Genomic DNA, 12077 nt, shown 5'->3' on the forward strand with positions numbered 1-12077 from the left:
AGAACCAAATTATCAATTTAGCATGATTACTCAAGGATAAGGTGTTGGAGTGATGGCTGCTGGAAATGGGGTCTGTCTAGATTTAATCAAAAATGACTTTTTTCAAATAGTGATGGTGCTGTTTTTTACATCAGTAATGTCCTGACTATACTTTGTGATCAGTTGAATGCCACTTTGGTGAATTAAAGTGCCAATGTCCTTCTGAAACAGCTAAATCTGTACATTATTCCAAACTTTTGGCTGCCAATATGAAATTTCAGTATGGTCCACCAGCATGCTTCCTGAGAATGAACCTCCTAAATAATAGCTATCACAAATGAGTGATTCTCAATCAGGGTCACTACTTGTACTACTTTACATTTACACTTGTACGTTTACTTTCCAGTCAGAGCCTGTCTTCGGCCAGGGTCAGAAAAAACAGGCAGCCTTTTCACTTGATCCATTAGAAGGTCATAACCCTATCCCATTAGTGTTTTATTCTACAAAGCATTACTTTGTTTAAGTGGACATGCATTCCCTGCCTTAATCTGACTTAATCTATGTTTTGTTTTGATTTTCAAGATAAATGTACTTGAGAATCAAAACTGCATAAGATATTAAGACTTGTTTACAGAGAATATATTTTTCAGTTTATTTTTCATACCCATGGCAAATTGCTTTTATCGTTTTAAAATTAAATCAAAAAATTTTTTTTGGTGAGGTTTATGCCCTAAAAAAAAAAAAAAAAAAAAAACGATTTCCCAGTGGGGTAAAATTATTTTAATTCTAGATAACTTCTGATGAATACAAGACTTAAGTTAAGTTGCCTCACAAGTAAAATTCATCTAGCTGGTTTACTGGAAAACATGACAAAACACTCATTAACTGAATGTTTTGGTGTGTTTGGACACACTTTTAATACATGTGGCTGATTTAAAAAAAAAATGGCTTTGATTAAATCAAAGCTCAAGCATACTGCCTGAGTGCTAACTTCCTGTCTACACTTCATGTGGCTGTCGCTTTTGCTCATGAAATGCTATAAACGCAAGAGAGGAAACCAAGCCATGGAGATACACTATAGGGACAAAAGACACTCAGCTTTCTTGAGAGCCCCATGACATCAGTGCTCTCTGTTGGCACAAGATAAGAGAGGGTTAAATAAACAGAGCCAATTGCTAGCCGCTAACAGCTAACAACAGCAGCAGCAGCTTCCATACGGATCTCATCTTTCAGCTCATTTAACTGTGCCGGACAATAGTCTGTCTGGGCTGGTTTGTAAAAAGAAGAAAATGTGGAAAGTAAGCTAGCTATTTTAAACTGTCTAGAATGTAAACTGAAACGTGTTGGTGTTACGCCTGCCTGATTAGCATCCGATGTTTTCAACAGGTCGTTAAATACAAACGTGCAGAGCAGAGGGGCAAATGTTTCTAGATATTCAGGGTCTAACTCGGTGAGGAAACTCTCACCAGGTGCAGATAAAGCAGTTTGATGTATGTTTGTAATGTAGATCTGCTTGAGACTCACAAATAAAACTCCTAATAAAATAAAATGATGACCCTATTTTTTCACACAAATCTGAGTAAAACAGCAGATAATCAGTTTATAAACACTTACATTCTGCCCTGTTCCTCACACAATGCTACCTTATGACATCTAAACACTTTACTGAAGTAGGCAATACATTTTAACGTTTGCATTACATAACCAACTACATTTATAAGCTTGTTCAAGGACAATCATATTTGCATGGTAGCTCAACTGATAGAGTGTTGCATTTGCGATGAAAAGGTGTCCTGAAGAGCACACATGAGTCGACACATGAGCCAAACGTGACATAGAAGCACCATAAAATGATGTGGTAGTTTTTTTTTTATCTCAGATTTCCTTAAATGACACTATCGGTTAGGTTAAGGTTCATGGTTTAGGGTTGGTAGGTTGTTTTTATGTAAAAAAAAAAACTTGATTGGGCAGTGACCTTAAAAAACCTGTCTGTTTGTAATATGTGTAATGAAACACGTGTTATAATTTTGTCAAAATGTTGCCAGAGTCACGTTGCTTTCATTATATCAGGCTCATTTGGTACAAAAACAAAGTTAATAATGATAGACATTTTCTGGATGAACCATTACTTTAATATATGAGCTTGTTTGTTGCTCCAAAAATTGACAAGTATGTACTCCTGATGATGTGTTTTGGGTCACAGCAGGACAAGAAAGACAGGAAAAGGATTTGGATAACCTGGGATGTTTGGCCCATATGATTAGTTTGCTTGTGGTCTCCAGGAAGATCATAAGGATGTTGTCCGCACTCATGATCCTGCAATCCTGTTTTTAACTTATCCAAGCCCACACTAATCGCATCTCCATGCAGTTCTGATTTTAACTTGAAACTTCTCTCAGTTTGGCTGAAACTTATGTAAAACAAACAACCACACCTTCAATACGCTGCCGGGCACAAGGAAAGTGTGCTCAAGGGGTGAAAAGAGGTGGATGGTCGACAGTTCGAAGGTGTGAACTCGTTCATTGTCCAGACCCCTGATGCTCAGCCAACCTGGTGTCAATGAGTTGGAAACTCTTTTTAGAATTCGTCAATGAAGTGTGGGTGGGGTGCCATAAAACACCAAATAGGCTGACACACCTTATCAAGTGAAGAGGAATAGATTATGCATTTACAAATGCCTCTACATGGTCGGCTTTTAAAACTCAGAATCAAGAGACAAATCAAAAAAGTTCCTCACTGTTCGTTGTGTGCTTTCACTTTAGGATGCATTTGATGCCAGAGATGTGGGTCAGAACATATCAGCAACTTAGGATGCTGCTGTCACATTGCACAGGAGCCGCAGATGGAGTGTGTGACACACATCAAACAGACTGGAGACCCCCCCTTAAACTTTGTTTTACCATGCCAATAATATGGTGACTAAGGCAGTGGGGAAGTCCAAAAGTAGAAATCCAATGGAAGTCCATATTGAAAATCTAGGATTCAAAATGTAATTTAAACATGTTAACTCTATACAAAAGGTCAGACGAAATACCAAGACGTCCTGAAATTCATGTCAATATTGTACTTTTACACTCATATATACTGTATATATCACTCACTGAGCACTTTAGGGAACACTATAATATGAAGTGCCAGACAGAGCTGTTCAGCTCACTACAATTGTACAGAATGGTTATCTGAGTTACCGTAGCCTTTCTATCAGCTTAAACTAGTCTAGCCGTTCTCTGTTTACCTCTCTCATCAGCAAGGTGTTTTCGTCCACAGAACTGCCGCTCACTGGATATTATTTGTTTCTGGCATTATTCTGAGTAAACTCTAGAGACTGTTGTGTATAAAAATCCCAAGAGATCAGCAGTTACAGAAATACTCAAATCAGCCCGTCTGGCACCAACAATCATGCCACGCTCCAAATGACTGAGATCGAATTTTTTCCCCATTATGATGGTTGATGTGAACATTAACTGAAGCTCCTGACCCATATCTGCATGATTTCATGCACAGGGTTGGGAGGGTAACTTTTTTGTATTCCACTACAGATTACAGAATACATGCTGTAAAATGTAATTTGTAATGTATTCCATTAGATCACTTAAGGTCAGTAATGTAATCTAAATACTTTGGATTACTTCTTCAGCACTGGTAGATTTTTTCACTTGTTTTGACTATAAAAACTCTGCCAGTACAACAACACAAAATACACAAATTAAAAATACATTCTCTGAAAAACCTAAATAGCTTATTTTTTGATCTTGTTTCTTAAACAATATCAATCTAATTTATCTTGTTTTAAGGATTTTTAAAATATTTTTACAGGAAAACGACACAAACATTATTATCAAGAATAAAACAAAATTTGCCCTAATATCAAGGTCTTACTAGAAAAAAAAAAAATTAGGATCCAACGAGAATTTTCTTGATAAAAAAATATGATCGTGTCTGGTAACATGTGCATGTAAAATGGATAGAAACAGCATTTTAGCTTAGTGTAAAGATGACAATTTACACAAGGCTTATTTCTATTTCTTCTGCTCCAAACTTAAATTCTCTGTCTGCTCGTATGAATGTAACACATCATAAGAAATTGTTTCACCGCTGTTCAAATGCACTTTGAATCACATCATTTAAATGTATAAATGTTTTCCATCTGAAAGGACTAAATATTAAATTAAACTAATGACAATAAAATGCAAAGTAATCTCTTCAGTAATCAAAATACTTTTTGAAGATAACTGTATTATAATTACCAATGATTTAAATCGTAACTGTAGTGGAATACAGTTACTTATATTTTGTATTTTAAATACGTAATCACGTTACATGTATTCTGTTACTCCCCAACCCTGTTTATGCATTGCACTGCTGCCACACGACTGGCTGATTAGATAACCGCATGAATAAGTAGGTGTATATATCTTCCTAATAAAGTGGTTGGTGAGTGAACTGTATAACTTTATAACACTAAAATCATGTTATCAGGTATAATGTGGATACTTTTGAAACAGTGTGTATTTTAGCGTTAATGGACTCGCCCCATTGACATGCTTTGTAAGTGCCTTACTGTAAGGGATGAGATGAAATAATTTTTTCGGGTAATCAACATTATGCCTATGCATTATGTTGTTAACTGTGCTTACATTTTATTGAACATTCTTTTAAGTAATGAAGGCAAATGTAAATTGCCATCTGGTCACTTCTTTTTTAGTAAGATTTTATTTGGCTCTAAAGTAAATACACACAATTGTTGTCCTCTGTCAAGAGGCTCTAAATGTTTTCTCAGGTGTCTAGCATCACAAATAGGCTTATTACTCACCTACATCTCTGTAGCTCTCACACAAATGATTTGTATAGATTTGCTCTTATCAAGTGGTGCATTTGCAGTGCAAGTTGAGTCAGTTAACTCATATTATCCATGGGCAAGGTCGAGCAGCAATGATCAAAGAGGCTGTGCTCATTCCAGCTGCTCAGAGAGGTCTGTCTTGACCTCTTTCTCTCTCTCCCTATGTGTGTGTGTGTGTGTGTGTGGTCTAACACTATGCTTGCCTTTCATTCCATGTATGGTTCGCACATACAGTACAAATGTTGAATTCCAAGCCACATCAAATTTTGTCATATGTCAACAGAGCAGTTTCAGTCCGGTCATTTTACATTTAAACAACACCGCACTATTTAGAAATTAATATAACATGCTTTATTTTGGATAGAGGTCACTTGAGACTTACTGGAAATACATTTAATTGCAGAGTAATATAGAGCTAGTGAAAAACCTGTGCAAAACATTTAGATGGTGCTTAAAGGGATAATTCACCCAAAATGAAAATTCTTTCATCATTTACTCACCCTCATGCCATTCCAGATGTGTAGGACTTTCTTTCTTCTGCTGAACACAAATTAAGATTTTAAGAAAAATATCTGAGCTCTGTTGCTCCAGTTTCCAATTCTTCTTTAGATTTTTGGCAATTCACATTCTTCTTACATATCGCCACCTACTGGAAAGGCTTAAGACTAAGACTTAAATATGAAACTGTTTCTCACCCACACCTATAATATTGCTTCTGAAGATATAAATGTAACCACTGGAGTTGTATGGATTACATTATGCAGCCTATATTTGCTTTTTGGAGCTACAAAGTTCTGGCCACCATTCACTTGCATTGTATGGACCTACAGAGCTGAAATATTATTCAAAAAATATTAATTTGTGTTCAGCAGAAGAAAGAAAGTCATACACAACTGGGATGTCATGAGGGTAAATGATGAGAGAATTTTCCTTTTTGGGTGAATTATCCCTTTAAATTATTTAATCCATTAAACTGCAAGCAAATACAAACTCTTTACTCCCCCAACCATCATCTTTGCATTCTGCAGCACATGTTAAGCTCTGACACTTGAACTTCCAAAAAGCTGAGCCTCCCGTCCTGGGCTTGATCAATGCACATGTGAGTGTGTGTGTGTAGGAGCGGGTCAAGAAGGGATAGTTGTGTCTGAGTGGGTCAGGTCCTTGGCGCCACTGACGCCTCGATGTTGAGAGACGAGGAATGGTGCCGAGTGAAATCTCCAGTCTGCTCCTTCATTCAGTCCTAATACTGCTCTGGCTCTACATGTCATTTAAAGTTTGGCTTAACTGTAGAAACCTCACTATTCTCATGTCTTTGTTATTTACAGGATGTATATGATAATGCAATATATAATGGAATATCCTATAGATTACCTTTTCAAGACTTCATTCTAAATATGAATAATACGTTTCCCTCTGTATCTCCTTTAATTATCTTCCAACACTTTTGCCCCTTTAGACCTGATGCAAGAATAAGGCATATTATATTTGGACTATATCTCACAATCAGACATAAAGTGGGTGGGATGTTGTTATAAATTATGTAGCAATATGAATGATCTGTTTCATTAGTTTCTAGAGGATAACTGGGTTCATTTACTATGTGAAATCCTAATAAAAGCTGAAAAAGTGGTAACAGTTTATTGGGTTTAATTAAGCCATTAGTATTAAAGTATAAAAAAGAATAAAACGCATGCATTCTGCTCTTAGGCTATAATATTTTTTTTATTTATTATTACTGACACAGTGGCAAGTTATGAGACACAGTCAGTTAAGCACAAAGCATAAATAGGATATTTTCATGTGTATTACATTTAAATTAGGTTATTATTTTATTAAACGTATTTGGAATTTTACTAATAATACTGACAATATATTAGGCTTCAATAGGCTATTTCTAACAGGATTGTTCATATTGATAAAGTCGAAATTTGTAAGCTTTGCTCAAAAACTGCGTTGAGAACTGAAGAATGGTCTTATGCGCAACCAATTTGTATTTTGGATTGACTCGGAAATATTTGTGGACCTGCTCGGGCAAGTCCGAGCGCGAAGAGTGCTGAAGCATCTCAAACGCATTCGGATGGAAATTAGAGCGCTTGAATCATCCAATTAATAGCCTGTTGTTCACACGTTCACATCCCCGCATTAAAATATAAATGAACTTTTATAAGGCTAAAACTCATGTCCTGACATGCCATGATGGCCATCGACAACAGTTTCTTATGAGTCGCCTTTATAATAATAATATTAAAGTCATTTTAAAAGTAAAAACACCCGAAAATCACAATATATCGTGAGAACAAACGCTTTGAAAACACCTATATAGGCTAATTTATATAGAACACACAAATTCTTCCGAATAAATATAAAAACCTAAATAAAAAAGTATCAAGCGAATTTCTTCAGTTCCACCTTTTACGACACTATTTAAACTTTACGTTAACAACTGATAATTACTTTACGACATTTTTTTGACGTTTTAAGTTGTTACGATTTTCAGTTTTTCTCTAAACATATATATAGAATATATATTATTCAAACTTACTTCTTAATTATTATTTGTATATTTACTAGGCTAATGTCCTATGTTTTCCTTTGGAGATGGAGCAGAGGCTGCAGTCTCAGGACGTTTCCTTTTTGAGGGGAGGGGTCAGGATGACTTTGGGGAGGGTAGTGGAGGGGGGTGTGAGATTGGGAGGGTTTAAAAGCCAGAGTTTGTCCGATTTGAGAAACATTCTGACCTGAACACATCACAAGCAACTGGATCATTCCATTAAGACTACTTCTAAGATCACATTGATCTAGACATTTGTTATACTTTTTTGCATTTTGTCAACTGAAATTTTAGACAACAGAGACTATTTAACGTTTTAATACGTTATAATTTTTTACATCAGTTGGAGGAATGAACGCTATGGATAACATGACTTATGATTTCAGCCAAGATGACTACGAGGAGTCTGCAAATAACTCAATGTGTGACTTTGATGAGTGGGAACCATCATATTCTTTGATTCCAGTGCTCTACATGCTTATCTTCATCCTGGGCCTCACTGGCAATGGTGTGGTGATCTTCACCGTATGGCGGGCCCAGTCCAAGCGTAGAGCTGCCGACGTCTACATTGGAAACCTGGCTCTCGCTGACCTGACCTTTGTGGTTACACTACCCCTGTGGGCCGTCTACACAGCCCTGGGCTACCACTGGCCCTTCGGTGTGGCCCTCTGCAAGATCAGCAGCTATGTGGTGTTGCTCAACATGTACGCTAGCGTCTTCTGCCTCACCTGTCTGAGCCTGGACCGCTACATGGCCATCGTTCACTCCCTAACCAGCACACAGCTCCGTACCAGAGGACACATGAGGGCATCGCTGGCTGCAATCTGGTTTCTCTCAGGTGTGTTTGCTTCACCCACTCTGCTGTTCCGTACTACTGTGTATGACATCGAAACCAACCTCACTTCCTGTGCCATGGACTTCAGCCTGGTGGTGAGTAAACAAGGCCAGGAGGTGTTCTGGATTGCCGGCCTCAGTATCTCCTCCACGGCTCTGGGCTTCCTGATCCCCCTTCTGGCCATGATGGTGTGCTACGGATTCATCGGCTGCACCGTGACACGTCACTTCAACAGCCTGCGCAAGGAGGACCAGCGCAAGCGTCGCCTGCTGAAGATCATTACCACATTGGTGGTGGTCTTTGCTGCCTGCTGGATGCCATTCCATGTTGTGAAGACCATGGACTCACTCTCGTATCTGAATCTGGCACCTGACTCCTGCACCTTCCTGAATCTTCTACTGCTGGCCCATCCCTATGCCACTTGCTTGGCCTATGTCAACAGCTGCCTTAACCCACTCCTCTATGCCTTTTTTGACCTTCGCTTCCGTTCCCAGTGCCTCTGCCTCTTGAACCTGAAGAAAGCTCTGCACGCCAGTCCACCCAGCTCCCTTTCTTCACAGAAAACTGAAGCCCAATCGCTGGCTACCAAGGTGTGAGAAGATGTGTGGAAGGGTGACACAGAATCGGGGGTAAACAAGTTGGCAACTACCCTCAAACTGTCAAATCCTTCCCTTATTGGGGACAAACAGACTTTCCTTTTGTATCTGACTGTGGGAACTTGAGGAATCGGCTTATTTTGTCCTGCAACTACACTTTGGTACTCTATGAACTAAGAGTAACAAATGTAGAACATTCTGGTTCTGAGGAACTGATGCAGTCACTTTGTGCTGGTGTCTTTAAGAACAGATGCAGACTCACAGAGATGGAGCTCTTGAAAACACATCCAGAGAGCAGTTCCCCTTCCGACAGCTGCACTCCAGACGTGTGGAGTTGAATGTATGGGTTTTTGCTGCACTCCGCGTCTGCACCTCATATTGCTGCCTTTGGAGACTGAGGTTCATAGACTTAGTTGGAGTTGCAGGGGAGGGCGGTGGGTGGTCCACGGAAGGGTTTTGAGAGCAATTTGTGAAGTCTTTACTTTTGACACTGCATAAGTGTATGTAACCATGCTTGTTTTTTATTTTTCAATTGGTTGTTTATTTTTGTCCTTTTAGCACTTGTTAATAAGTGACAGAGATAAGAACTCTGTTGGCCAGTCGGTCTAATCTTAACCGTTACAGTAGGGGAGGGAGGGAGGGATGGGTGCATAATTTGAGAAGAAGTGTTACAGCTTGATTAAAGACTTTTTCGTAGGAGACAAAACCATGGGTTGGGGGGTACACTCAGACAGACAGATGGCAACTGACAAATGTTGTCGGGGAAGGAGGCCCAATTAATAGGTGGCAGTTTCGACAGATGAGATACTGATGCTTGTGTTTGTGTGTGAGTGTAAGCTAAAGAAATCTGTGTAGATGAACACAAAAAAAATATTTTTATTTTGGCACATAATCTTTTGGTGAAACACTGCTGTATGATGCTTTTATGCAGTACTCTATGAATAAAATGTGTATTAAGAATTTCTCTTGTTTGTGCCTCATTTTGTATCAACTTGAAATTCTTGGATTCATTTGGAATATTTGTTGAATTGCATCATGTGTACGGTTATCCTGTTAAGTCTGGGGTGAGGATGGTTGCTTAGCCTCTTATTGTCCTCTGTCAGTTCAAAATCAAAGCAAGTAACTGAAAGGAAATGCATGTTTATGGCTGATATCCGTTTCTGTTTCTTGTTTTGTACTTGGCTGTCTTTATTGCTTACACAGACTTAACAGTAAGGATCAATTTAGTACACATTTTGTTTTTACACTAGTACAGGGCTTCCCTACAGCCTAAAATATTTACTTGAAGTACGCTCAATGCAAACCTTTCATTACATTTTAATTTTACAAAAAAAATTAAAAAAATATATATATATATAGATTTTCAAATAATTAAAACAAGCTATTTAATTTGTATTATGTTCAAGTAAAGGGTTCTTTTTGATAGTTTTGATTTTACATTATTATTTAAAAATGTATGTTATTATTTAAATGTAAATAAAATGTATTTATTTAAAACAGACCTACATTTATTAAATAAAAATGAATAACTGACAGATATTTAAATAAAAAAACTTTTTGTATTTAAGGTTTGTGATTTTATTTAGAACAAATCATTTTTAACACTTCTTTCTCCTTCAAAAGTTATATTTGTTTTTGCATTGATTTTGACCCTCATTTAGTAGCAATATTGGGCTATATTATAAATATCAGATTCATGATTCATTGAAAATCTACAGTATCTTTTTTCCCTTGGTATACATTACATATATATATAATGCCTATATTGCTGATACAATTGCTTACTCTTTTTGGCATTTTCCTTTTAAAAGATCTGCTTATGGAGGGTCACCAGCCCGTAAACAGGGGCTCTAGTAAGCTCTAATAAGCTTTGAGCCGGACATAATCATTGTCGGAGGGACTGTGCTAATCTGCAGTAATTAGTGCCACTGATGTCTCAGTTTGGTTTAATATATTTCCTTCATAAAACAAGGCTCTGGTTATTATAAATGACTGAAACAGCATTGGAAACTATGTGTACAATGGTTATTTCAACATAGACACTGCTAAATACAATTTTAATTGTATTTAACCAAAAACGATTGTTTTCAACAAGATCAGAAATGTATTTGCTTGAGTATAAACTTCTTGTTTCTAGTCTAATATACTTAAGCCTGTCATTAATGTGTAAGTGCTAGAACACATACATGTATTTCTAACCAAACACATTTTTAATTACGCAATATGTATGAATTCTATTTAATCTGAAGATTACTGCATAATAGATGTGGGACAGACTGAATCGATATGGTACAGAGATTACATGCTGGGCAAAAATGCATCTGTTGAGCAGGTATATAAAACAGAGGCAAAGAGGATGGAACATTCAGATAGGAGAGAAAAGTGACAGAATAGATGGTGTTTCTATTATATAAATGGCCCGTAAAGATAGCACATGTGTGTGTGTGTGTGTGTGCACTTGCACTGTGTGTGGGCCAGTGGCCATCTTTGTGTTTATTTTGGTTTGTTTATTTGTTTTCTGCAAGTCCTTAAAGTGTGAGAAATTTGCAAAGGAAAATGTACAATAAGAAAAACAGAGTAATGTTTTTAGATGCACAGTAAATCATATACCACTGCTTATTTTGTTTTACATACATTTTGTGAATGTTATTCTATGATTAATGCTTGTGCTAACATAATTCCTTGGCAGATGCATGATCAGAGCCCAAAGATATACAAGAACCACCTGATGCACTTAGAAATGGTGTATACCAGTCAAAGAGAAAACAAGATAATAATGTAAGGGAGACAATGTTCAGGGCAATTCCAGCATTATGGATGTGATATTTGCAGTGAAAATGTGAAATTTAACTTCATATATAAAGCACTCATTTCTAGTATATCAAACAATTTATATGCATAACCATAGACCCCTGCGGATAGTTCCCTGCGGGAATTTTTTTTTCCAGTTTAGATTGGGAACTTGCCTTATGGATGTGCCACAAATGGACACAAGTTTTTGGGAGACCACACACTTTTTAAAAACTCTTTGAATTGAAGTGCACAATCCAGAAATAATAATAGCCACATAATGTAGGAGGTTTGGCACTCCTAAGAACAAGTAATATTTATTTTTATTCATTGTTGTTTTCACATAAATGTGGAAAACCCGGCATTATGGACGTGAAATCTCTTCATTACGGACGTGACAGTTGTGAAAGCAGCTCTTACACCAAGAGAGAAAACCATCCAAAATGCTTTGACCTCTTTTATATGATACCCCTCAAGGCATGATGA

The 12077-nt window shown here is 37.3% G+C and overlaps 1 protein-coding gene across 1 annotated transcript; it reads left to right on the top strand.

Moving 5' to 3' along the window:
* Positions 1-7565: 7565 nt before the first annotated feature.
* On the top strand, positions 7566-9423 carry LOC127636902 (apelin receptor B). The gene has a single exon (XM_052117695.1). It carries the CDS (start codon positions 7722-7724, stop codon positions 8799-8801), a length of 1080 nt encoding a protein of 359 aa, XP_051973655.1. The 5' UTR covers positions 7566-7721; the 3' UTR covers positions 8802-9423.
* Positions 9424-12077: the final 2654 nt, after the last annotated feature.

Source organism: Xyrauchen texanus, chromosome 44 (assembly GCF_025860055.1).
Source record: "Xyrauchen texanus isolate HMW12.3.18 chromosome 44, RBS_HiC_50CHRs, whole genome shotgun sequence".
Classification (NCBI taxonomy): Eukaryota; Metazoa; Chordata; class Actinopteri; order Cypriniformes; family Catostomidae; genus Xyrauchen; species Xyrauchen texanus.